Here is a 25,821-nt window from a genome sequence, read left to right on the forward strand (position 1 = left end):
TAAACAGAGTTTAAGATCATATGCATTATAGTGTATATACAAAACTTTACTCCCACTGACCAATAAATAGGAGCTATACAACCTAAAATGTGATGAACATGTAGATCTATAAAATGCTGATACAACGACCACTTTTTTGTTATTGTATTCCCAGGTACATTGCTACTTAGAGGTTCAATCTAATCGAAAACACAGAAAGTATAGTCATGAATGAAGTCAATTCCAGGCACAATGGAGGAATTTGGCTGCACACAATAGCCTCTACAATGCTATTTTGTGGAAAGGTTAATCTTTTCTTCTTGTTCATTCCCGACATCAGAATCAGCCTTCTCATGCAATGACAGTGGTGGAATACAGAAAGACAGGTACATTAAAGATTATAGATCCTGAAGGTGGGCGGGGCCTAAAGGTTTTTTTTCCTGCTATACCTTGGATCTTATGATGCAATTCTGACCGAATGGTAACAGCTCTTCCGATGGAATGGCCTTTCCCAGGGCTTTTTTTGAGCAGGAACGCACAGAAATGCAATTCCAGCTGGCTTGGTGTCAGAAGATGTGGCCTAATATGTAAATGAGTTACCGCTAGGCTTTTTCTACAAAAAAGGCCCTGGCCTTTCCATTTACATAGGATGGGAGGACCTTTTAGCTGATTCTCTCCTCCTGCTGAAGATTCCCAGTTTGCACCCTTCACTGCTCCTTTGAGTCCGAGAAAGTTGAAGTGAAAGGAGGAAGCAGGGAAATCGGCTTCCTGTGGTGCAACTCTGATCATGCTGCTTAGGGATGAAGCCTATCACTCTCCTGAGCAAAGTCTGGAGCCTTCCTCCAGCCTAAGATGACTTCCTCCAGCTTAAGTAGCTCTTTCCTCAACTCAAGGAAGGAGGCTGGACTTACCCCATCATTTCCAGTTTGAAGTCAGACATGCTGTCATGGGAAATAGGGGCTTATAATAAACACATATTTTACTACAGAGTTTCCTTAACCTTTCAAAGCAAACCCTGTTGCAAGATTATATGGAATATAAGTACATGACGCGTCTAGAGGAGAAATAGCAAAGTAGGCTTGCCAATCCCCAGATCCCAGCGGGGGTTCTCCCACTTTCCCAGGCTTCTTTCCCCTCCCAGACAGCTGGCTGGCAGGGCACAGCCCTGCCCCCACAGTCCCCATGTGTCTTTCCACCTCTGGAGGCTTCAGACTCCGCTTGGAAAGGCTTCCTCTTGGAATGGTGCATCTGCGTCTTTAAGGCTGAAGGGTGGGGGAGCAGGCAGAATAACGTGGCTGTAAAAGCAGCCCAGACCCTCCATTGGTTGCACAATTTTGGAGAGGTCCTTTGCAGCCCAGACCCTTCGTTGGTTGCATAATCTTTTCAGAGGTCAGTTTTTCTGTGTTACTTTGAAGAAGTTGGAAGTTCAGCAACTCGTGAGTACAGATGCCAATCCCCAAGGGGAAGCAGGCCCTCCCCCAGTTCAGAGTCATCAGAAACGGGAGGGGAGAGGGAAATGTCTGCTGGGCATTTCATTATTCCCTTGGAGATCGATTCCCATAGGGAATAATGGAGAATTGATCTGGGGGTATCTGGGGCTCTGGAAGGGCTGTTTTTTGAGGTAGAGGCACCATATTTTCAGTATAGCATTTAATGACTCTCCACAAAATTTGCTCCAAGTTTCAAATAGATTGGACCAGGTGGTCCAATTCTATGAGCTCCCAAAGAAGGTGCCCCTATCCTTCATTATTTCTAATGTAGGGAAAGCATTTAAAAAGTGTGTGGTTCCTTTAAATGTGATGGTCAGTTGTGCTTGTCACAACTTTGCTTATGGCTCCACCCTCAAAGTCTCCTGGCTCCACCCCCAAAGTCCCCAGATATTTCTTGAATTTGACTTTGCAAAGGCACGATGCCTTTTTCTTTTCTTATGCAGAAAATGAAGTCCCTACACAATTCAGGCTTTTTAAATTTGGGATCAAACAGTATTCAATAGTGTAAATTAATTCAGACATAGTTTAATTTAAATATTGGTCGTTTTCGCACTCACCTCCAGCCGGCGCGACCCCCTCTTCACCGCGCAGGATCTGCACGGATTTCGCACTAAATGCCGCGGAGCAGCCTTTTGCGCCGGAAACTCCCGGCGCAAAAGCCGCTCAAACGTAAATCACCAAAAAGCAGTTTGGCGTTTGCGCGGCTTTTGTGACGGGAGTTTCCGGCGCAAAAGGCTGCTCCGCGGCATTTAGTGCGAAATCCACGCAGATCCTGCGCGGTGAAGAGGGGGGTCGCGCCGGCTGGAGGTGAGTGCGAAAACGACCATTGCTTTATAAAGCGACAAAGATTATTTCAGAAGAATTCCCATAGTGTCTGAAAAGTACAATTTCCATGAAAAAAAGCTACCCATTACCTTCAGCGAAACAAAAATGACTGTACGCCTGGTTCTAATTTAGGTCTTGGATGCCAATTCAATCAGGCACTGACATTTCAACAATTAATGAATTTCAGCAATGAAATATGATAAAATGTACCCAGAAAAGGGGTTTGTGGAAAGTATGTTAAATTGCTAGGATAGTATAGTGACTCAAGAATTCATCTTGCAAAATATGGACCATTTTAGATAACAGCGAGGCAGGTTACAAATATAGAAGGACCAACAGTTTTAGACATGCCAGTATAATGCAACATTTACATTTTTGTACTTCTCTTTAATTCTAGAAATTTTCCAAATAAATAAATACAACAAGATTTGTGATCCCATTCAGTGCTATATCTATAACACAAAGAGATCAAATTGAAACAAGAAAACACATTTTAAGAATGTCATTTTACATAAATGCAAACACTTTAAGATACCAACTATTTCCGAGAGTGTGATGCAAAATATATTCAAACAAAATATGCATATGCATATTAGCAGCAGCCTGAAGCTTATGACATATTTTCAAAGGAACTTGCTGTACTCAATGATAAGTCTAACTACGATTTTAAAACTGTTGTTTAGTTCCCTACTATTAGGGCTGGGAAATTCCATTATATTTAGGGGTGGAGCCTGGAGAGGAAAGGGACTTCAAGCAGAGTTGCCAACCTCCAGGAAGATCTCCCACTTTTACAAAAATTCCCTGGTATTTCCACACCCAGAGTGGAAATCCTATGATATCCGAAAATCACCCACATATGTCAACATGTACAATCATGTACATGCATGTGTATAAATTCAGCCTCTTCCTGCTCAAGCAAAACCATCTTAATTAATAGCTGTGGGAGATTTAAAAGGAATCGTTATTGTTTCCCTATGCTCTGTTTCCTTGGGAGGAGAAGCAGTTGGTAACTGATGGAGAGACATGCCTCTTGGATATTCTGGACACAGCTAGGCATGACAAATACAGCGCCATCTGTGACCTGTATATGAGGATAGGAAAAGGCTTCCTTTGTGATATATGTACTCATTATCTATTTTACTCTATCACTGAAGAAGCTGGGGAAGGAGAAAGATAGCACCACCAAATTAATAGAGGATATAGCCTACAGATCTGAAATTCTTGGCACCAGTGCTACAAACCCAGGATCTATTTATAAAATGGTCCATAGCAGAACTTCAGCATTTCAGCTGACATGGCAAAAGGAGAATTTTCCCTAGGATGAAATATTCATAACAAATAATCAATATATCTACTTCTCATTGTGGCCAAACCTATGAATACCTAAACCCAGAGACTGGAGTGATGAATGGGCAAGACAGAACAAACACACCAGGTTTACAGAAAAATCTGAAATCTAAATAAAATAAAATAGGGGGGAGGGTTTAACCTCTCAAAAGTTAAAAGCAGAATCTTTACCTTTAAAGAACAAATGCATCAGCGGCCATCACTAGGCAATCACACAGTACTGCCAGCCTTCAAATCTTGGTTTCTATCAGCAAAGACACTCTCTGCCATAAAGACTTATATGAGGGGTTATATAAACTGAGTCAGATTATCCAAGAAGTAACTCAGGAGGATCTGGGGAAACTGCAACCTCCCTCCGTGCCTGTTCTTACCTCACCACTTCCTCTAACTTTGCCTGGGAGCTAATGTTCCTTCTAAGCCATTACCGAGGCAACCAAAATTATGGCTGAACTCTCCAAAATGAAGGAATTTAGCAAGAGTTCTGAAATAAGCTTGAGGGAGCAAAGAGGTAAGAATCATTAGCTTCTCTGGCTCCCTGAGCAGTAGTGGAGGCAGCAAGAACAGAAGAAGGGTGGTGGCAGCATCACAATCCTGTTCTAGACACCCTTTTGGTTATAATCCCAGGGGATTATATTTAAGCCCCTTTGTTAAATCTTCCTTTGGCATTTTCTTTTGCAGTTTTGTAATATATAAACTTTTCATTGTTGTGAAATGCTGATTATATCATGTATTGCAGTATTGCAGTAATTGTATTGACTGGTTTTTAATGTTCTTAAATTTAATGTTTTATATTGTTAAATTTAAAGGTTTTAGTTATTACTGTATGTTTTTAAGAAATGTTGTTAGCCGCCCTGAGCCTGCCGAGGCGGGGAGGGCGGGATATAAATAAAAAAAAATTATTATTATATTATAGTACCCCTTGGCAGTAGGTACTATATAAAATGAAATTGTTATGAAGGGTAAAGACCGGAAATTGTAGGTAGCACATGCAGAGGAAAAACCACCTCTGTGCATTTTTAGTCTTTCAACTATCTACTGAACACCCCATTATAATATACAATAAAACTGAATACACACCTACACCCACACATGAACACATGCGTGAAGCATACCTTTCTTCCTTTCTCTTAACTAATTTACACTTCATCATCAGTACAGGATGCCTGGCTCAAGTGAAATGTTTTTCATCTGTGAACCTTCCAGGGGCTTGTCTCTAATAAATGCGGTTGTCAAGAGCTAAAGCTACAGCCAGCAGCAGCTCATTTTTCAGAATCAGACTTATGCTAGCACAAACAAAGGCCCTCTATCTGTTACTATTGTTTAAAGCTGAATAACTGAAAATATACGATGCTGTGAACTCAAACATGCAAACGATTTGGCCAACAAATCTTGACAGAGGTAAGGATAGCCAAGTATTGTCAAAATATTCTTCCCCCTCTGAACTGATGGGTGCAATTTGTAAAAAATAAAAGCAGTTCTAAGAAACAGGATAGCTGAGAGTATTTTAACAGCCACCAGAATTTGAAAGTAAATCCATTGTCTCTGTTATAAAGGAGAAAATACTCTCTGAACTGAAGAGTGTTATTTCATGAGTTTACAAGAGAACCCTGATGCACATATCTCATGCTAAGAACATTAGAAAGATTGTTTTGCCAGCTTTTCTCAGCATCACATATTCCTTAAAATTACAATTTCCAGTGTAGGAGTAAGGCTGTCTTAATGTAGACCAAACTGCAGCTACCAAAAAATTCAAGTCTCAACCCTCCAGACATGCAGACAACAAATAAGCTTAAAACAAAGCAAGTTGTGGAATTCAGTTCTTTCCATATATACAGACAGTTCTCTTCTGTCACAATTAAGTTTTCAATAATTAAGTGACTGTAAAGAGGCATATGTAGGGAGAAGGGGAATCACAATTAAGTAACAGGTTGGTGCCAACTACATGAAGCATAATTTTTTAAAATGCTGTTGTTTTTTACCCAGGGTTGTTTTTTACCTAGGGTTGCCAATCCCCAGTTGGGGGGCAGGGGATCCCCTGGTTTTGAGGCCCACTGCAGGATAATCAGAAAGTGGTGGTGGAGGGGATGGAAATGTCTACTGGGAGATTGATTCCCATAGAATATAATGGAGAATTGTTCTGTATCTGGGGCTCTGGCTGCTTTTTGAAGTAGAGGCACCAGATTTTCAGGATAGCATCCAGTATCTCTCCTCAAAAACACCCCCCTACAAGTTTCAAAAAGATTGGACCAGGAGGTCCAATTCTATGAGCCCCCAAAGAAGGTGCCCCTTTGGAGTTCAATTGTGCATATCACATCCTTGCTCCTGGCTCCACCCCTAAAGTCCCCAGATATTTCTTGAGCTGGACCTGGCAACCCTAAGCACAAACAAGATCATGTAGTCAGGCTACCAGCCCCGGATCCATCCAAGCCCACAACAAAGTGAGTATCAGTTCTATTTTTAAAATGATGGTTAAAATTTTGTCATGTTTTAGTTTTATGTATTTTACTTAGATATGCTTTAAAGATGGCAAATGAGAATGTATCACTTTGCTGGGAAGATTAGAGAGGGCAAGCTGAGAGGTTTAGGTCAGTAACATCTTAACAGCCCTATAGAATAAAGTATGTTCAACTTTTCAATCAGTCCCCCGGAGGACTCCTATCAGGCCCCAAGCAACTGGCTGTCATCTGCATCCTTCTCCCTCTCTCTTGCTCCCTTCTGCATCACAGCTTGCTTTGTCAGGCTTGCTCAATCACACAGGAGCTATGGGAAGGAAGGGGGGAAGGGAGAACTTGCTTTACTAGCTCTCTTAATCGCACAGTAGAGCTATTGAACCAAGCCTTGCTTCCTTCTATTGGCTGAAGCTCCTCTCCCTCCTGGTCCTCCTCTCCCTCCAAGTTCTCATTTATGTCAGTTCTGGCCCTCATAACAAATGAGCTCGATGCCCCTGCTCTAAACGATGTGATGTTTGGCCCATGTGGACTTTCACCCCTCTTCCCCACAGTAATATGTCCCCATCTCCTTTGGGCGAGGCCGCTACTGTAGTCTCTGCTTCCTCCTGGCCTGTCTTGAGGATTCTTTTCCTTCATGGGCTCATGGCTGGCCTGCTTTGCTTTTGCTGGCTGTCAAGACAGCTGTACATAAGCAACATGCCTAAAAGCAATTAGAACTTGGTATGTACCCTTAAATGGCTGTCACCATTCCAACTTATCCATCAAACCAGGAATACTGTAGAATACTGAAGTAAATTATGTGAGGGTAGGATGATTTTTGTGCGTATCATGCTAGTGTCCAGAGAGATAGCAGGTAGGTGTGCATGTGTTCATGTCCAAAGAGATTATCCATAGCACGATAGCTTCATTCTTTCTTCTTTTGATTTGGTGAACAAAGATATCAGCTGAGCTATTGCGGTAAAACAGCAAATTACAGGTAGTTCTATGATTCATTCCCATTTATAATCTTTCTTTTTAAATCAAAATGCAATTTCTGGCACTTACTGGATTATTCTGGTCTGACTGTAGATTTCAGTCACATTTTAGTGTCCTAGTCCTCAGTGGCTACCATTCATTGCAATTTTTAAAATGTCGTATGAAAGCTAAAAGCTATTTCACTCTATGCTCACCAGCTGCTTTCCTTTCCCAGCAACTTCTTGTTGCTCAAAAATAGTCAGATGTTTTATGATAACAAGCAGGCAAGGAACAGAAAAAAACAGACAACAGATGCATAGAATGTGGGGGCCAGGGGAACACAACTAAGTCACAGAGTAAGGCCAAGACAAGTAACTCTGCAAACCCCCTGTATCCTCTTTGCATTTTAGAATAAGAGTGGAAGCTAGGGCAAAGAGAACTCAGCATCATCAGTAATGTTCCTACCCAGCACCCATCCATATCCTCTAGCATTTTGCTAAAGAAGAATGAAGAAAAAAGTACATAGCCAAGCTCCACATACCTCCAGTAACGCATTTCGGAAATGTATGCATTGTGAAGTGTTAACATTTTCTGGTTTCAGATTCTAAAATTACATATTAAACAAACAGCAGTCTCATTTATTTTAGTGGCCTGAATCCTAACTTGTTTTGTATAAGCATGGGACTCTGTGCTTCTCAGAATGAATAATTTCCCATCCAATTGAGAGTTCCTGCCAGGTATAAGTACTTTGGTAAGTACTTGAACTTTAATTTAGTAGTGCCAACTTCCAGCATTTACTGTATGTTGCCTGTAAAGTATTGCCAATGTAATTTAAGCAACATAAATACTCTTGTTTCTGTGGAAAACCTGAGAACACAAGTTCCCTTTGAGTATTCTGATGAAAGCTGCCAATATGTTTCAGCACAGTGCTGATGTGAAGCTAATTTTCAGTCCAACACCCATTTCAAAGCTGTGGTTCAGTTTAGGCACAACTCCCAAACCTCTACATGCAAACATACACCTATACACTCATTTGTATATCACCATTCACAAACTGAATTCCTAAATCTAGGGTTACTGCTTAAATGTAAATCTAAGGTTACTGCTTAAAGGTTCTAGTGAGTAGAAACAGTAATCCCAAATAGTTGTCCAACTCATCAAAATAGGCACATTTCAAGTGATATCCTAAATCCCTTGAGTGTGCATGTTTAATTCACAGTCATGTGCAATGAATTTGTTATTACTCAGAATGAAGCAAACATATAGAAGAGCACCCAGGTTTCTGTATAGTCTCTGGCTTATGCTGGGTAGAGTAGGTACTCGCATAATCCACGAGGTCTTCATTTGGGTTATCCACTGGAGACAGCGAAGAGGTTCCCATCCATACTACACAGCACAACCTATGCGTTAGGGTTGCCAACCTCCAAGTGGTACCTAGTCCCACTATTATAATTTATTTCCAGGTGACAGAGATCAATTCCCCTGGAGAAAATGGCTGCTTTGGAGGGTGAATGCTATGGCAATAAATCTTGCTGAGGTCCCACCCCTTCCCAAACCCTGCCTTCCTCAAGCTGTGCCCCACAAATCTCCAGGTATTTCCCAACTCAGAGCTGGCAACCGTACTACATATTTTTGTTTCAAATATGTGTTGTTTATGCATTCTTTTTAAATCTGTTTGCCACACAAATGTGCTTCAGAGTTGTACTGTCCTTCCACGTACAGCAATTTGGGCCTTTCCCATTATTGCATTATGACAATCTGTACAGATTACCAGGATACCAGCACTAGTTGATGATGTCACCAGCTCACTAAGGTGGGTATACCAACTGAGACTGCTCTCATTGCCCATATGCCCAGACTATTAATAGGGATTTGTTACTCAGGTCAAAGGTTGGACAGCCCTATGAGCACACACAAAAACTTCCTGTGTTCTAATATAATCATGTTCAAATAAAATTTGAAATTACTTCCCATTTCATTTCTTGCTCTTTTTTTGTCTGTTTTATGTTCCCATGATTCAAAAGAGAACTTTTCTGTGGTTTAGCTAAGCATTTTGTTCCTAGAAAATGGAAGCTGATGCCATAATACACATTTGTGTGCAAGAAAAGCTTTGATCAATGGAAAAACAAAACAGCATACTCAGACTAAAACTATTTGTTAGCAGCCAGCACAATTTATTCTCCTCAGAGAACAACCCTAGAATAAAAGATCACAATTCACCCAGTGCAACCCAAGGAGCTGTCTTACTAGGAAACTGAACCTGTGTTCCCTACATCCCAACAACACTCTAGCTACTGCTTCAAACCATGTTGTATCACTTTGGATCACACGGCAACAGGTTCACCAGTCTAAAGTGCTAACAACTTTTAAAATACGTATGTAAGTTCTAGGAACATGCCAAAAGAATGGAAGAGCACATCTCCTGTGCACAGTGAAAAAGCAGGACAAAACAGAAAAGCAGAATTTCCCTTTCCAGAAGAAATTTAAATAGCAAATCAAGAAACATGTGGGAAGACTGAGCTGCCAAAAGTTAGATTCAGAATGAAACACATTTGGTAAAATTAAACAGGAAGTGTGGTTTTGAAGCAAAATACAGCATTGAAAAACAATACCACAATAAAGAACTTCTATCTAGTCCGGGCCTTTATAGAAATATTTGTGTTAATTGTGTACACAAACAGCTAGCTTGGAAAACTCAGGACACATTAAATTCAGGTTTACTTTGATATATTTACTTTGTTCTACAATAATCTTAAATTGTATCCATTTCCGAAAATACATTTATTACACAATGTTGTTATCGCTAGTTGTTATCGCTGTTCATAGAAATAAATGGAACTGTGCCTTGATGGACTTTAAGATGCTGGATCAGAGAAAAGATCTATCTAGCCCACTATCCTGTTTCCAGCAGTGGCCAGTCATATGTTTCTGGGATCACCACAAGTCATAAAGGGGTCTTCCACTACTGACAAAATCATCCATGTTTGGTAAATGTTTTGTTATGCACTGCTTGATTATTTAGAATGCTCAGTTAACCAGCATCACCCAGAGGACTCCTCCCCCTCAATAACCATACTCCGGTATCTTTGGGTGCACACACATATCCTCCCATTTCTCTAGCTGGCTAACTTGATGCCACACTGGCTGTTGTTGGACTTCTGACAGCCAGTATTCCTATCTGACTTCATCCTTAGGTACCTCCTTCTCCCTCAGCCAGGTGACAAGAGCCAGCTATGCCAGAAGGTTCTCAGGCAGTTGACTCACCTGTCTGCCTGCAGTGTACGATGGCTCTTTGTTTCAGGGAATGGGGAGTGAGGGGAAGGAATGATTACATCACACACGGGGACTGTCACTATGGCAATCCCTACAGGTTGGATTTTGGTCACTTTGAATATCTCTAGGGGGGGTCAAAGAATAAGCTTCACTTAAACAGCAGCCCCATTCCCCATGAATGCCAGATGACAAAGCTTTTACTGCATTATCATGGGGCAGTGAGCTTTCAGAAAGACTGGCACTGGGCTGGAAAAGGATTAAGCATCCCCCTCCCTCTCTTACCATTCTTTTGTCAACTCACAGCTCCCAAATTAAAATGTTAGGGGTGAAATGATACATGACTATCGTTTGGCCCTGAATCAACAATCCATAGGTACTGCTATTTCTTTCCTGTTTCTGGACCATGGAAATGGAAACAGACTTCAAGGGCAGAAAACAAAGCAGACATAGGCATAAACTATAGTTTGTGTTCTAAACAATGACTAGTACAAACCATGATTTAGGAACATGATGCCTGAATTGAGACAGAGTTGCCCAGTCCTACTAGTTCCCATTATAGTTACTGCAACACACACACACACACACTTTGTGTGGGGAAAAGCAACCTAGACATTTCCAAATAAAGAAATAAATATGAAACTGAGTCAGATCATTATACTGAGCTCAGTACTATCTACTATGACTGGCAAAAAATCTCAGGCAGAGCAATATCTTCCCCACTTACTGCCTTTGAGATCACTTAAACGACAGAAGCTGAGACCTAAACTTGAGATTTCTGCCTAGGTAGCGCTTGACTACTTACACGCGCACGCACGCGCACACACACACACAGACTGAGCATGAGATCCCTATCATGTTAACTGTCTCCTTGCCTTGCCCTCCTCCATGTTGTCTTTGATCCACACTATTTCGGCTGCTTCAGATCTGATATCACCAGAAGCAAGTCGTGGAGGTTCCATGAAAGGGCTGCAACATTGGTATGCAACCCATCACATGAATGCACTCAACTGCAGATATGTCTCCTTGGTACGCCTTCGTGTGGGGGAAGAAGGGGATCTCTCCATCATTCTCTTATTTTAAAATATGAGTTTTGTACCCTATGCTGAAAATATAAAATTGATTTAAGTTAATGTTGCTTTTATTGGCCACTTTTGCTACTATTTGATTTTCCTGTCCAGAGATCTGCAATTTCATATATTTGCCCTTTTCCATTTGATTCCTTTTCATATGCTTTAGCAACGCTCTCTTACAGTGGTTGAGAAGCTGAAAGCTATGAATTCACAGAGTGGACTTTGATACTTTTTTTAAAAAAGGCAAACCTGAGCTTGGTCAAAGGCTGTTTTCAGTGCCACATTTCTGCTAATAAAAGGCTGGCTGTTATGCTACAGTTAACATGGAATTGATATATGTTTATGTTGTTTATTCTAGATTTACCACTAAACTTCTAAGTTCCTGATACCCCTGAGCTAAAAGACAGAAATAACCATTCACTACATTATAGCTGGGAATGCTTGAGTGCACTTCTAAAAAACTATGAGTTTACACTATGAAATTAATAAACAGGAAGAATTTGTAAAAATCTGTTTACTGCTGTCAAAAGATCTCCGTGGTAAGCTGCAGTACTATAGTCCAAGCTCTGCTCATGACCTGAGTTCAGATTCTGCCAGAAGCTGGGTTCAGGTAGCCGGCTCAAGGTTGACTCAGCTTTCCATCCTTCCAAGGTTGGTAAAATGAGTACCCAGCTTGCTGGGGGTAAAGTATAGATGACTGGAGAAGGCAATGGCAAAGCACCCCATAAAAAGTCTGCCAAGAAAATGTCATGATATGACATCACCCCATGGGTCAGTAACGATTAGGTCCTTGCACAGGGGACTACCTTTACCTTTTACCTTACTGCTGTCAAAATATCAGTATAAGCAAATCAGCCAAAGGTCTTCTCTTTTTATTTTTTATTTTATTAACACTATTTCTCATTGGGACTCAAGGCAGATTATACAGTGTCAATCAATACAATCAACAGGATGGATAATTTGCTAAACAATGCAACAGGATTAGAGTTATAGAACCAACCAGAAATCTAAAAATAGAACGTATTAAAACGCACATTTAATGATGCCAAATTATGTAGTAGGTTCCTGCTTAAAGCAAGCTAAATACAGTAATATAAACCACAGTCCATAATCACTTTGTGAATCATTTTGTATAAGTTTACCCCTATTGCCTGCATAGAAAAGCCCTCTTGAATAACACAGTTTTGCATAGGGAGCGGAAAACCAGGACAGTGGTGGCTATTCCATAAGGTCGGGGCCAGAACAGAAAAGGCATTGTATGCGAAACTGTTGATTTTTCACATTTGCAGATTAGCACCTGCAGAAGACTCTGCTCCAATAAGTGACATTATCAGGGTGGAGCAGAGGGGTACAGGTGGTCTTGCAGGTATGAGGGTCCAAGGCTATGAAGAGCTTTGCACATTATAGCTTATACCTTAAATTGAGCCCAGTAACCAGTGGACATCCAATAAAGCGACTGTACAACCAGATTATTCCATGCTCTGTCTAGCTCCTGATAATAGCTGAGATGGCATTCCAAACCTGTCACAGGTCTGCCTGCCAACACCTCTAAGATAAGGAGACTGGAGAAAGCTGGCCCCAGGCCTTGGATGCTGTGGGAAGACTCACCAGACAAGGTGGAAACTTGATCAAGTGCAGAGAGGGAGTCTCAGGCTAAAGTCAGAGTGCCATGTCCTCAGTCCTGCAGCATAGGATCTGAAGCTGAAGCAGAGGCCCTGCAGCCACCAGCTTTACCCCTGAGGTTGCTTAAGCCCTTGAAACACCAGAGAAGGTGAGCCTGGAGGGAGGTGAAGGAGCAGCACCACAGAGTGCAGTTGGCTGCCTGGCACTGGTCAACTTCTGCCTGTGAGCTTGAGTCACTGCAGGCTCAGGGCTGACATTGATGACTTGCACCTGTTCCTTGCTGACTCAGCAGGCTGATGAGTTGAACCCCTCCCTGAATGACTCCTGATAAAAGCAGTTGCAAAAAGGAAAGCTAGCATGGAAGCAACTTGTTTACAATCCTTGTGTGATGTGCTTTAGACTTTTGTGTGCTTGACCTTCTGGACCATTACTTGTTTTAGAGTTTGCTGTGTACATGGGAAAGTTCAATTTTTTAATTTTTTTTATTGTAGGAGTGATTGTTGAAATGACTGACGTTGAAATTTGCAAAGGATAACTAAAGTGGTAGTAGGGTTGCCAGACTCCTTGATAGAGGCAGGGATCCCTTGCTGCCAGGCCCCAGCTCCCCATCACTGATCAGCTGGCTGGTGGGGTGAACTTCCCCCCCCAAAAGGGAGATCCATCTGACACGCAGTGATGTATCTACATCACTGCCCACATGACCCAGAAGTGACATCATCACATCTGGGACATTGAGGTGGCACTCTGTTATTGGGCAAAAACTCTCTGGTAGAAGCTGAATTTACCATAGAGTTTTTTCCCCAAATACGGAGTGCCACCTCAACATCCCAGATGTGATGTCACTTCTGGGTCACGTGGGCAGGGACATGGACATGTCACTATACATTGGATGGGCCTCCCTGCTGCTCCTGTTAAGTCCCCCCCCCCCGCCCATCCCTTGTCAGTTGTCAGGAGAGATCTGGAAATTCTAGGTGGTAGGAATACTGGACCATGCTGCAAAAACAGAAGCTGCCTATGTCTGGTTCTTCATTTTGGATGAGTTCCTACCCCCCATCCTCAGAAATTTATAATATTTGAGTATGGAAATGGTCCAGTGACACTTCATACTATTGCAACCTTCTGCCATTCGTCAGGCAGACGCATCCAGTAACTCAGTCAAGCTACAGTGCTGGGTTTGAACTAATTAACAGGCCTGTCCGAAGACTTCTGGTATACAGAAATAAATGCTTAGGGGACAGTACCTATCCACAGATGCACTTTGTTTCAAAATGTTATTTCATCATTCTTGAGACCACAAGTATTTGGGCTCAGGGTGCCAATACCATAACTGAAAAGCCTAGGCCTAAGGAATGTGCATTGATATGTAATGCATTTGCCTCCTTTCAAAGCATGGGATAAGCACCTGCAGATACTTAATAAATTTCAACTTGTATAAATAAAAAATAAATACAATGGAAGAAACTGTGTGCCAAGAGGAAAACAAACACTAAAAAAATTGAAAACACAGCAGGAAATAATTTCAGCTCTAGATTTCCCTGCTGTACAAATGTGTAATAAAACACGTTACAGCTGATATGATGTGTCCATGTGTTATTGCACTCAATACAGTTTCACAGTTGGATCACACTCTTTGTAACTTTATATCTTTTCAAACTATTTTTTCTGGAAAGATTCTGTCCTAGTTTTATGAACTCAGTTCAGTGTGAAATATCACTCTGAGCATACATGGCACATGGTATGATTCTCATTAACATTTCTAAAATATGTGGCGTCACCTCAAATAATATATTAAGCACACTTCTTAAAGAAAATAATAGGAACCTAGAATTCAGGTTCTTCAAATAGATTTATCAACTCCAACACTGCTGAAGTACAGGGACTAACTGTGCTATATTAGAGCACCATTGTGCTTGGGGGGGGGGGGGGGCTTTAAAAGAAAAAAGCACTGGTGGGGGAAGGAAATTGGAGAGAAAGAGCAGAAGGGAACTGAGAAGAGAATGGGATATGTACACCAGTCATTGCCTGATGGTTAGATGCTCCATATCACCATGCTACAACATTCCCCTTTGCAGAGTTCAAACCACAGGCAAACATACAATTTGAATCAGGGCAGCGGAGGAGCAAATTTTAGAGATGACACAAAGCAGAAAAAGAGGTAATCCGAGAAAAAGTTACGTATCTCCTTTTTCTCCCTCAGCATTCTTCTGCTCCAAATTCCCCATTCTTAAAGCTGTTTCCCCCCCCAAAAATAGAAAGATACATATTTCTATCTAACCTGTACTTTGCTTAGCCCAAATCTGAAGCAGATAAATACTACAATGCCTTTCATTCATGTAGATCTCTTCAATATAAATACCTATCATCTAACCATCTTCTTTTGTAAAGTAAAATAGTCGAGTGTGGCCTATTCTCAACAACTAGGGTTGCCAAGTCCCCAGCGGCTTCTGGCAGGGGACTTTTTTATTGACAGTTATGATTTATTTATTTTATTGACAGTTATGATTTAACCTAGGGCCTAGGGAATTTCAGCCAATAGGTTGTTGTTGACAGGGCTGCCAAGCCCCCAGGCCGGGTGGGGGTTCTCCCACCCTGGAGGTTCCCAATGTGGGCCGGTGGGGGGGAACCTCCCCCAACGTCGCCAACACGATGATGTCACCCGGAAGTGATGTCATTGCGATGCTGCACACAGGCCGCTCTAGGCATTTCAGGAGAAACTCAATGGTTTTCCCAGACGCTCTATTAATTTGGGAGGGGAAAACTCTATGGTGTACTAAATTGCTAGAGCGTCCAGGAAAACCAGAGTTTTCCTGGAAATGCCTTGAGCGGCCGGCGCGAGGCATTGCGATGACGTCACTTCTGGGTAACGTCATCACGCTGGTGATGCTGGGGGAGGTTCCCCCCAATGTGAGCCAGCGGGTTGGGAACCTCCAGGGTGGGAGAACCCCCACCCAGCCTGGGGATTTGGTCGCCCTATCAACAACAGCCTGTTGGCTGAAATTCCCTAGGTCCTAGGTAAAATCATAACTGTCAATAAAGCAAAGTAAAGCCTCTGATTATACTCACCAGTCTATTTTAAAACTTATTTGCTTGCAACGTTGAAGCTATGACTCACTGAGTGAGGTTTGGAAATACACATACGCACACACAAGCTGGAGACAAGTAAGAATTTGTGGAGAATATCTCATTACCCACTCCTCAACTATTTTCTCTTTTCCCTGGAAGCCTCCATAGTCTTTCTCCTTTTCTAGCTTCCTTCCTTCCTTCCTTCCCACCCACAAGCCAACCCACCTTTGTCTATCTCAGTCTTCCTTCTCCATGGCAACCTCAACTCAAGGAAACTATGGCCTAATTACATGATGTCAGCCACTGGGCTCAGCTGTATAGTAGGGATCCAGGATGAACATGTAGGAGGACCTCATTTCACCCAGTATCCCCTTCCCCATATAACTAACTCTTTCTCACCTCTTGGCAACACCCATATCCTCATCTTTCCTTCCTTCCCTCCCTCTCATTATCAACCTACCTTAAATCTCTTTTCCTCATGTTCAGCCATATTTATCATTTCATTTATAACTATTCTTCACAATGGGGAAAGCAGCTTACATCATTCTTATCTCCTCCATCTTATTCTTACAACAACCCTGTGAGGAAACTTCAGCTAAGACTAGACTCAGGTGGGTAGCCGTGTCGGTCTGAAACAGCAGAACAAAGTTTGAGTCCAGTGGCACCTTTAAGGCCAACAAAGTTTTATTCTGGGTACAAGTCTTCATGTGCATGCACACAGATACATTGAAACAGAGTCACCAACCATTACATATAGGTAGTGGGTGAGGAGGATGTTACCAGGAAGGACCAATTAGAGCTAAGTTTGGATTAAGGCAATTGGCAAAACCTGTGAATACCAATTGCCTTAATCCAATCTTAGCTATATTTGCTGCTAACAGAGTGTAACATAGTATATGAAGTGAGGGCTCTTGAATACTGTGCTTTACTGGTTTCTACACCCATATTCACTCTTTCTTATAGAACAGTGAAAGGGAACAGGGAAGTGCCCTCAGGTCGCAGCCGACATATGGCACAGTCACAAGGTTTTCAAGGTAAGCTCTTCCATCCAAATACTAACAAGGGTCAATCCTGCTTAACTTCCGAGATCTGATGAGACTGAGTTGGTATGGGCCATCCAGGTCAGCTTTTAAAGCCCTTCAATTCCTTGTGCCTACTTTCTCCTCCCAGTCCCAGGAAGGAAGGAAGGAAGGAAAGGCATACACACTTGCTAGTCAGTCTTGCGCTACAACTACATGGAACTACTTACTTTGGGGAGCAAAACAGAGGACTGAAACACTGATGGCCATAGGCAGGGCTTTTTTTCTGGAAAAAGAGGTGCCAGAACTCTCAAGAGGGAAATAAAGGAGAAACATATGGGTGCCCCTCATTAAATTTTAAACTTTTTTTTTTTAGAATATTTTTCCCACAAAGAGGTTTCAGAACTCTATTCCACCACATTCTCCCAGAAAAAAAGCCCTAGCCATAGGAAGGAAGGAAGGAAGGAAGGAAGGAAGGAAGGAAGGAAGGAAGGAAGGAAGGAAGAAAGGAAGAAAGGAAGAAAGGAAGAAAGGAAGAAAGGAAGAAAGAAAGAAAGAAAGAAAGAAAGAAAGAAAGAAAGAAAGAAAGAAAGAAAGAAAGAAAGAAAGAAAGAAAGAAAGAAAGAAAGAAAGAAAGAAAGAAAGAAAGAGCTGGAGATAGAAACATCATGCCTCTTATAGTATTTTCTATCCAAAGTAAAAGTGTTATATCATTTCCACATCTGACCTCCATGATCAGGTTGTGTGAATGCACCTTTAAAGAGCTTTCAGTGTTTAGACCTGGAACTACAACAGCTGGTATCATGGCCTTCCATACAGTCTCATCTGACCATATAAAAAGATCATAGCATACCAGTTTCAATGAAACCCTGTGTTCTGATTAAAATAGTTTCCACCAGGAAATTCCCAACTAGTCTAATAAATTTACCCTCTTCTGGGAATGTCTGCTTCAGTTTACAAGGGGCAAATATACTCTACTGATCTGTTCTCTCTCTTTCACAATTAATTCCATGATTCTCTTCATTTTGCTGGCTGATAAACTCATGCTATATGTAACCGTGTATTGCTTTTCATTTTCTGGGAAAATGCCTGTAAATGGGCAGATGTACTTACAGCACTAATTGATGCTCTTGCATCCTTTTTATCACTACGTAGCTTTAAGCATCCAATATTATTTCATCAATCGCCATTTCACTAAATTCTCCCTGTACAGCTCAATATATTCAAATAATGTTATACAAATCATTTCCACAGTTGGCATTGCAGTCATGTACACCATTCCTCACTTCATAATTTAGAAAGGAACTGTCTTGTGTTTAGGCATTCCTATTATTAATGGGCCAAGGGCCAAGATGTTTCATATTTACATTATTTTATATTTTATATATATATACACACACACACACACACAGAGATTTTTCTGTTGGAATCTGTGAGGCAAAGCACCCCTAGCTTCTCCCCTCGAAGGTTAATGTGAATGGTAATGGGCTGGTTCCATCCTGCAGATGTTACTAATTGATCTCTTGGCCTACATAGTCCTTATCATCTTCAAGGCCAGAGCTGGAAAGTAGTAATTAGCTTCCCATGAGAACCTGTGGTTCACAGGATGAGAGGGAGGAGGTCAGGAGTGATGAGGTAATTTTCTAGAAGGTTCCAGCAAGACTATGTGTTGATTGGATGTTATCATTACCTGATGCGACTTGGCCAAAAAACTATAACTGAGCTAAGAACCTGGAAGAAAAAGCTAGCTTGGATTTTCTGAAGGACTGGACTATGATATGCTTACACTGCAATATATAGTAACATAGACAATGCAACATCAGCTGTGGCGTTTGATTCTTGGACTCTGAGTCTGTGCCATCTAATGCAAGTTCTGAAAGTGTGTTAGATCCATGACCTGTTAGCAATCAGGCCGTAAGTTGTATAATTATTTCATTATATATTACAGTGGAGGAGGTCCATGACCTGTTAGCAACCAGGCCATGAGTTGTATAATTATTTCATTATATATTACAGTGGAGGAGGAAGAGGACAAAGAAAAAGACGACGAAGACGACAATGATGGATTTATATCCCACCCTCCACTTCGAATCTCTGAGTCTCAGAGCTGTTCACAATCTCCTGTACCTTCCTCCCCATGACAGACACCCTGTGAGGTGGGTGGGGTTGAGAGAGCTCGCCCCAGAAGCTGCCCTTTCAAGGACAACTCTGTGAGAGCTATGGCTGACCCATGGCCATTCCAGCAGCTGCAAGTGGAGGAGTGAGGAATCAAACCCGGTTCTTCCAGAAAAGAGTCCATGCACTTAACCACCACACCAAACTAACAGAAATAAAGCACACAATTGTATCATCCTGAAACCATTGTACACACACACATCTGGTCTGGGGGAAAAATTGTCTTCCACAAAATCGGTCCCGGGTAACAAAAAGGTTGGGGACCACTGTGTTAGATAATCAAGCTAATTTTCTTGTTTTTCTGCTGTATGGCTTTAGAGCATTACCATATTTTTCAGTCCATAAGAAGCTCCGGACCATAGGACGCACCTTCCTCCTGGGGGGCGATCCGCTGCCTCCGCCTCCGGTCCTGGCGCTTCCCCCGCACCTGCCTGCCTGGCTCCAGCTCTGCTTCCAGCAAGCGCTGGGATCGCTCCATGCTGCCCCCACTGCAAACCCAGCGCTTCACGAGCGCTGGCTGCGGAGGGGGCAGCGTGCTTCCTCCGTGCCTGTCTGCCTGGCTCCAGCTCTGACGCTTACAGCAAGCGCCAGGATTGCTCCCTCCTCCCTCCGATCCCGGCACTTGCTTTAAGCATCAGAGCTGGAGCCAGGCAGACAGGCATGGAGGAAGCACCCGCCCCCTCCGCAGCCGGCGCTCGCGAAACGCTGGGTTTGCAGTGGGGGCAGCATGGAGCAATCCCAGCGCTTGCTGGAAGCAGAGCTGGAGCCAGGCAGGCAGGCGCGGGGGAAGCGCCGGGATTGGAGGCAAAGGCAGCGGATCGCCCCCCCCCCCCCCCGGAGGAAGGTACGTCCTATCGTCCCTTCACTCCATAAGACGCACACACTTTTCCCCCCACTTTTTTTGGGGGGGGTGCGTTTTATGGTCCAAAAAATACTGTATATTGCTAGTAGAATGAATATTTGTTTTGACAGAAATTTAATAAAACTTCACAATATTTTAATAAAATAAACAAAAGGTTTGGCTATTTGTGTACAACAGCCATGGGGTTCACTTTGGACTCCTTGACAGAACCCCTTTAACAAAATGGTAAATCCTTAAAGTAAGCAATAATAATACAGAATACATGCATAGGTCCACCATACTTATGGGGGGATTCCCTCCCCCCTACTTTCTCACCAGACCCATGCCTGTACCTCCTCTGTCAGCCAGTCTGGTGTGACTCCCAAGCTGCACCACCACTACCAGCGGGCCCAGCCCAAACCCCAGGCTGAACCATCAGCATTGGCCTGCCCTGTGCAACTCCTGGGCTGCGCCTCCAGCAGCATGCCCAACACAAGTCACCAGCTGCCACTGCCAGACCCAGCATGGCTTCTTAACTACATGGCCACCACAGGGCTGCACAGAGGTTGAGTGCTATTTTTCTTTTGAGATAATTAGGGTTGAAATTTCCAGATTTTTCTGCAAATCTGAGCCTCCCAAGTTTTCTGAAAAATCTGTTGAATGTCCATGTGGCCCCAATCCATGGAATTAGGTTTCCACAGATGGAGGCCACATGTCACTAATAGTATATAGTCTGCCATTATAGGATCCCATGCCTGTGCTCTGAGCCTATTTCGAAAGGGAGGGCAGGATACAAATAGAATAAACTAAACTAAAAAGCACAAGAACATGGAATTTACTATACTACATGTTTAGCAGGGTTGCACTTACCTGTAACTGTTGTTCACCAAGTAGTTACTGTGCCGGGTACTGCACACCCACAGGCCAGCTACCGGAAGACTTTTCACTAACATTGCTACAGAGCAGGAGTCCCTCCTGTTAGGAGACACTAGGGTTGCGTCTAAACAGTCACATGCTCTTGGTTCCAAAACTCCCTCAGTTCTCCTAGGCCACCATAGGAGCTAGGAGGACTACAAGTCGTTATCCTTCCTATATTTTTGTGTAGTTTTTTTTTTAGCTCATAGTGGGGCAGGAGGGAGGGATGTGTGCCTGCATAGTAACAACTTGATGAACAACAGTTACAGGTGAGTGCAAGCATGTTTTCATTGTTGTTATACTGTGCAGTCCTACCAAGCTGACTTACCAGGTGGTGGGGTTAGTGATCAATTGGAAAATCAAATGATGGACCACTGTCCTCACTAATGTCACTCTTCTCGCGTTGACACCCACAGAGTAATACCTGATGAAGGTGTCCTCAGATAACCAAGAGGCTGCCTTGCACAGTTCAGTCAACAGATACCTCTTTGAAAGGCTGCTGATACTGCTTGAGAATGTGCTCCTATGTGTAGAGGGTACTGTACAGAGGCCTTCTTGTAGATCATCCTGTCTGTAGACACGATCTGCCTTGATACTGTCTGGGGGGACACTGTTTGCCTTTTCGGGGGACCAGTGAAACAGATAGCTGTGGAGTTTTTCTAAACTCTTGTGCTCTTTTTCAAATAAAACAGCAAAGCATACTTAACATTTTTTTCTCTGCTTCTGAGTTGGGTGTGGAGGGAAAGTGGGGAGTGAAATATCCTAGCTCAGGTAAAATTTAGAGACTACCTTCGATAGAAAAATTAAACTAGGCCAGAGCACAATTCTCTGATTGTGGGCTTGTGGTGGGGGGTGTCTGTGACCCAACCATCTCAGAAAACACTTCCAATTAAACCTATGTCACCCTTGTAGAGGGTGTCTAGGTTTTCCAGAATGTTCATCACTAAGATGCATCAGTAACCACACAGTTAGATGCAGGTTCTCCCACCCTGTCAGGCACATCCTGAGAACTCAGGAGTTTTGGTTCCTGAGGCAGACTTATAAACCTGCCCTCTGATCTTTGTAGGAGAACCTGGAACCAAATCTGTCTTGACAAGAATGGGATAATGACTATGCAAATAAAAGTTGTCTGTGATCAGTTTGGCTACAGTTCTTCAACATTCCAATCAATCAGATTGCTTGCGGTTAGGATCTGATCTCAAAACTGAGTGGCTGAAAACCACTGATAGGGTGCAAGATGTGCAGTCTGATAGTGATTTAGGTTCTGAAAAAGCAGATTGGGCTATTTGGCCAGAAGGCTTTGCTGCCATATTAGCTGAAGGTGAGAGAGTTTATTCCCCAGGTAGCCACCTTCAGTCTGGAAACATGATCTGACCTCACTTCAGGGGTGAACTGCTGGCAGATTTTGCATGCTGCAACATTATGGTTCTCACCCAGACAAAGCAGACAGACTGAATGACCATCCGTCTTTGTCAGGATGAACATTTTTTGAGCAGCAATATTTTCTACATTGAAATTCAAGGAGCTACACTATGGAGCACTCTTTTCTGGCAGCGGCAAAGAGAGAACTGTAGGAGTGTGTAGAGCCCTCCCTGAAGCACATGATTGTTAGGCAGGAAGCAGCCCTAGTGTAGTGATGGGAGAGGCTCCTCCTACTCTACTACTATGCTCGTAAAAAGTCTTCCTGCAGCTGGCTTGCGCATGTGTAGTACCCAAGTGGGACTGAACAGTACAATGACGAGACTGGGATCATAGCTTGTGGTGGGCTGCTCTTTCCCCCATGAACTTTTTCCAGTATAAATCATATACACACATAGGGAGCTTCTATTTGCCATAGAAGAGAAAAGAACAGGTACAGTGCTTGTCTTCCCCTCCACACATACACCATGATTCATAGACGCTCAAAAAGGTGTACAAAGCTTGTTTCTATAAGAAAAATACAGTGAGAGGAAAGGGACCAAAACTTCCTGTAGCTGTTCTTTAACCTTTAAAAAAAACCACATCAAAATCACATCAGAAATCTCATTGTACGCTAACTGTTGTATCAAAAGAGCTTCCCTTAAGTTCATTTGTGTTTCACACATCTGGCTCTGCCTCTGCGCTTGCACTACTACAGCATCTACTGGAGGATGCAACTTTCAGCTAGACAAGGAGATACTAAGACCAATCCATTGGATCTACGGCTTTTTTTGTAGCAGGAACTCCTTTGCATATTAGGCCACACACCCCTGATGTAGCCAATCCTCCAGCAGCTTACAGGTCTCTTAGTACAGGAGCTACTGTAAACTTCAGGAGGATTGGCTACATCAGGGGTGTGTGGCCTAATATGTAAAGGAGTTCCTGCTACAAAAAAAAGTCCTGATTTGATCTATCATTATAAAACCAAATATTACTTTGGAGAGATTGTTAAACATTTTAGTTCAACAGGCAAAGAGTACTGCAGTGTTTTCCCTTTGAAATATATCAAATGATCATACCAGCATGGCACAGCATTTACCTCATTGTCAGTTCCCACATCAAGCATAACTGGCAGACACTCCTGGGGCTTCAGTCCTCCGCATGCTGTGTAAAGTGTTAGTTTACCCACTGGGATGCCCATTCCATAACAACCAAGGTCTCCGAGGCCAAGAATACGTTCTCCATCAGTCACCACAATAGCCTAGAGGGAAAGTATCATAAGCACTGTAAAACTGTCAACATATTCTAAGATCTTTTAAAGTCAATGTTTAAAAACAAGTAGATTCTATTTTTTTAAAAAATACATTAGTAAAGAATTCTATTTTAGTGTGCTGCATTTTTCATTCAGATGCTGGAATCATGAATTATTTTATTAGACCAGCTTCTAGGAGTGAAACACAATAGAAACCTGGTATCCTGATCCTAAACGCTTGAATCAACATAACATATCTGACTAATATGTTGCTGCAACATCCCTGCTGAGCAATGACATTGCACTGGCCCTAGCAACTCATATTTTCCATGTTAAAGATATTTGCCAACAAACAGAGTTGAGATCAGATTAAAGATCTACAGGACGCCTAGTCCAAACTGAAAATAGTACAAGACAGTGCACACAATCAAAAAGCTTAAATCTCAGTTAAGCCATATTAATTAATCATGCAAACAAGTCAGCTGCTGTCTGGCAGGCAATGCTGAGGGCAACCAGCTATATATTACCTCACTGGCTGCTGTTTCTGTCTTGGCCCAGTGTCTGAACATGTTCAAATGGCTGAAGCTAAAGATTAGGCAGAGGTGATGCTAGTTGGAAGAGCTACTACTTTAAATGGGACTGTGTGCCCTACCATCAGTGATGTGCAGCTGTTGCTGAAAAACAGATGTTCTAGAAGTCTCTTTTGCTCTCTCCTCCAAGAACCACCCAAATCACTATCCCACAGGGAGCATGTAACAATATGATTTTTTAAAGAGGCACTTCAAATTTCACTTGAGGTTTATTCTCATAAGTACATAGGCTACATAACGGTAAGGCCACAGATAATTCACCAAGAATTTATTTCAAATCCAGCTAATATTTACCATACCATACATCTTTATTGGCATAGTAGAACACAGAATGGCACATCAATCATGGCACATCAATCAATAAAATGTAAATTCATACATAGATACAGAAGATATAATCCTAAATTGACTTAAAATAGCATTTTACAACAGGGTCAGATTGGATTGAATTTTAAGAATTTCCTCCAAAAAATTTGCAACTGCTCTTGTAGTTTCCGCTACTAAGTCATTCAGTAAGACTCAATGTGATCACATTTTTCCTAGTATCCATTGTCTAGAACTTTCAAACAAATTATTGTGTAAAATTACATACAGCTGACAATCTAATAATATATGCTGGATTGAATCAGGAGAGCCCATCCCACAAGGGCAAAATCTCTTGCAGTAAGGAACTTGATGGTATCTTCCAAGAAGACAGCAAATATTTTATGAGATCTTGTAGTATTTGTTTTTGAAATAAAATCTGATGATGTTATAAGAGTGTTCACTGTACATAATGTATTGTAAGTGTACTACAGAAGCACTAATGTAGGTATTTGTTTAAAAATGTAATTACTACAGTTGGCCTTGAAAACAACAGTGATAGCCAAGAGAATTCACAACACCATCAAATGATCTCTGCTTATTTTCCAAGCAAAACCTTTCTTAGAACCATATCTAACTATAGGGAGCACATACCAGGATGGCATCATGGGTCAGACTGGAACATCACAACAATTGAAGATATTGGGCAATCACAACTAGTTATTTGCTGGCATAGCAACTTTTAAGATTCAACCAACAGTAAAGTGTATATTTATCTTTTATTCAGAACTTACAAAATAACAAAAGAAAAAAAATCATGTCCTGAGCAACGAGGAATGTGTCTCAGCAAATACAATTAAACTGTCTGAAGTACCTTTTATAATTAAGAACATAATATTACTGACAGAAGAAAAAATGTGGCATTATTTTAAAGGTTTTTTTCCCCTTCTTATTTTATACCACTTTTTTGTAGACATCCCTAGCAGAATCACGTGGCACAGCCCTTCCTAGGCTGTTCCACTACAGACTACCAATCGGGAATCAAATCTCTGCATGCTCCCTGATATTTTATAACCAGCATGTTAAGAGAAAGGGATTGTGAGCTTGCATGTGTCTCTGATGTCCCATTTTTTTCAGATGTTGGGAGCTTTTCATATGCGCTCCCTCAAACTGCTGTCAATAGAGTTGACTGAGATGATGTTTTAGCTCAACTAACCTGCATCGCTATGCATATAAGCAAACTGAATTCTTTAG

At 42.1% G+C, this 25,821-nt stretch overlaps 1 protein-coding gene across 1 annotated transcript in view; it reads right to left on the bottom strand.

Annotated features, from left to right (window-relative positions):
- The window catches only part of ME1 (malic enzyme 1), a 213,567-nt gene that overhangs the window by 107,254 nt on the left and 80,492 nt on the right, over window positions 1-25,821 (bottom strand). Inside the window, exon 5 of the mRNA XM_060236575.1 lies at window positions 23,522-23,683. Within this exon, the coding sequence (XP_060092558.1) occupies window positions 23,522-23,683 (162 nt within the window). The remainder of the gene's footprint in view (window positions 1-23,521; window positions 23,684-25,821) is intronic.

The sequence above is a fragment of the Heteronotia binoei genome, chromosome 1, assembly GCF_032191835.1.
Source record: "Heteronotia binoei isolate CCM8104 ecotype False Entrance Well chromosome 1, APGP_CSIRO_Hbin_v1, whole genome shotgun sequence".
Taxonomy (NCBI): domain Eukaryota; kingdom Metazoa; phylum Chordata; class Lepidosauria; order Squamata; family Gekkonidae; genus Heteronotia; species Heteronotia binoei.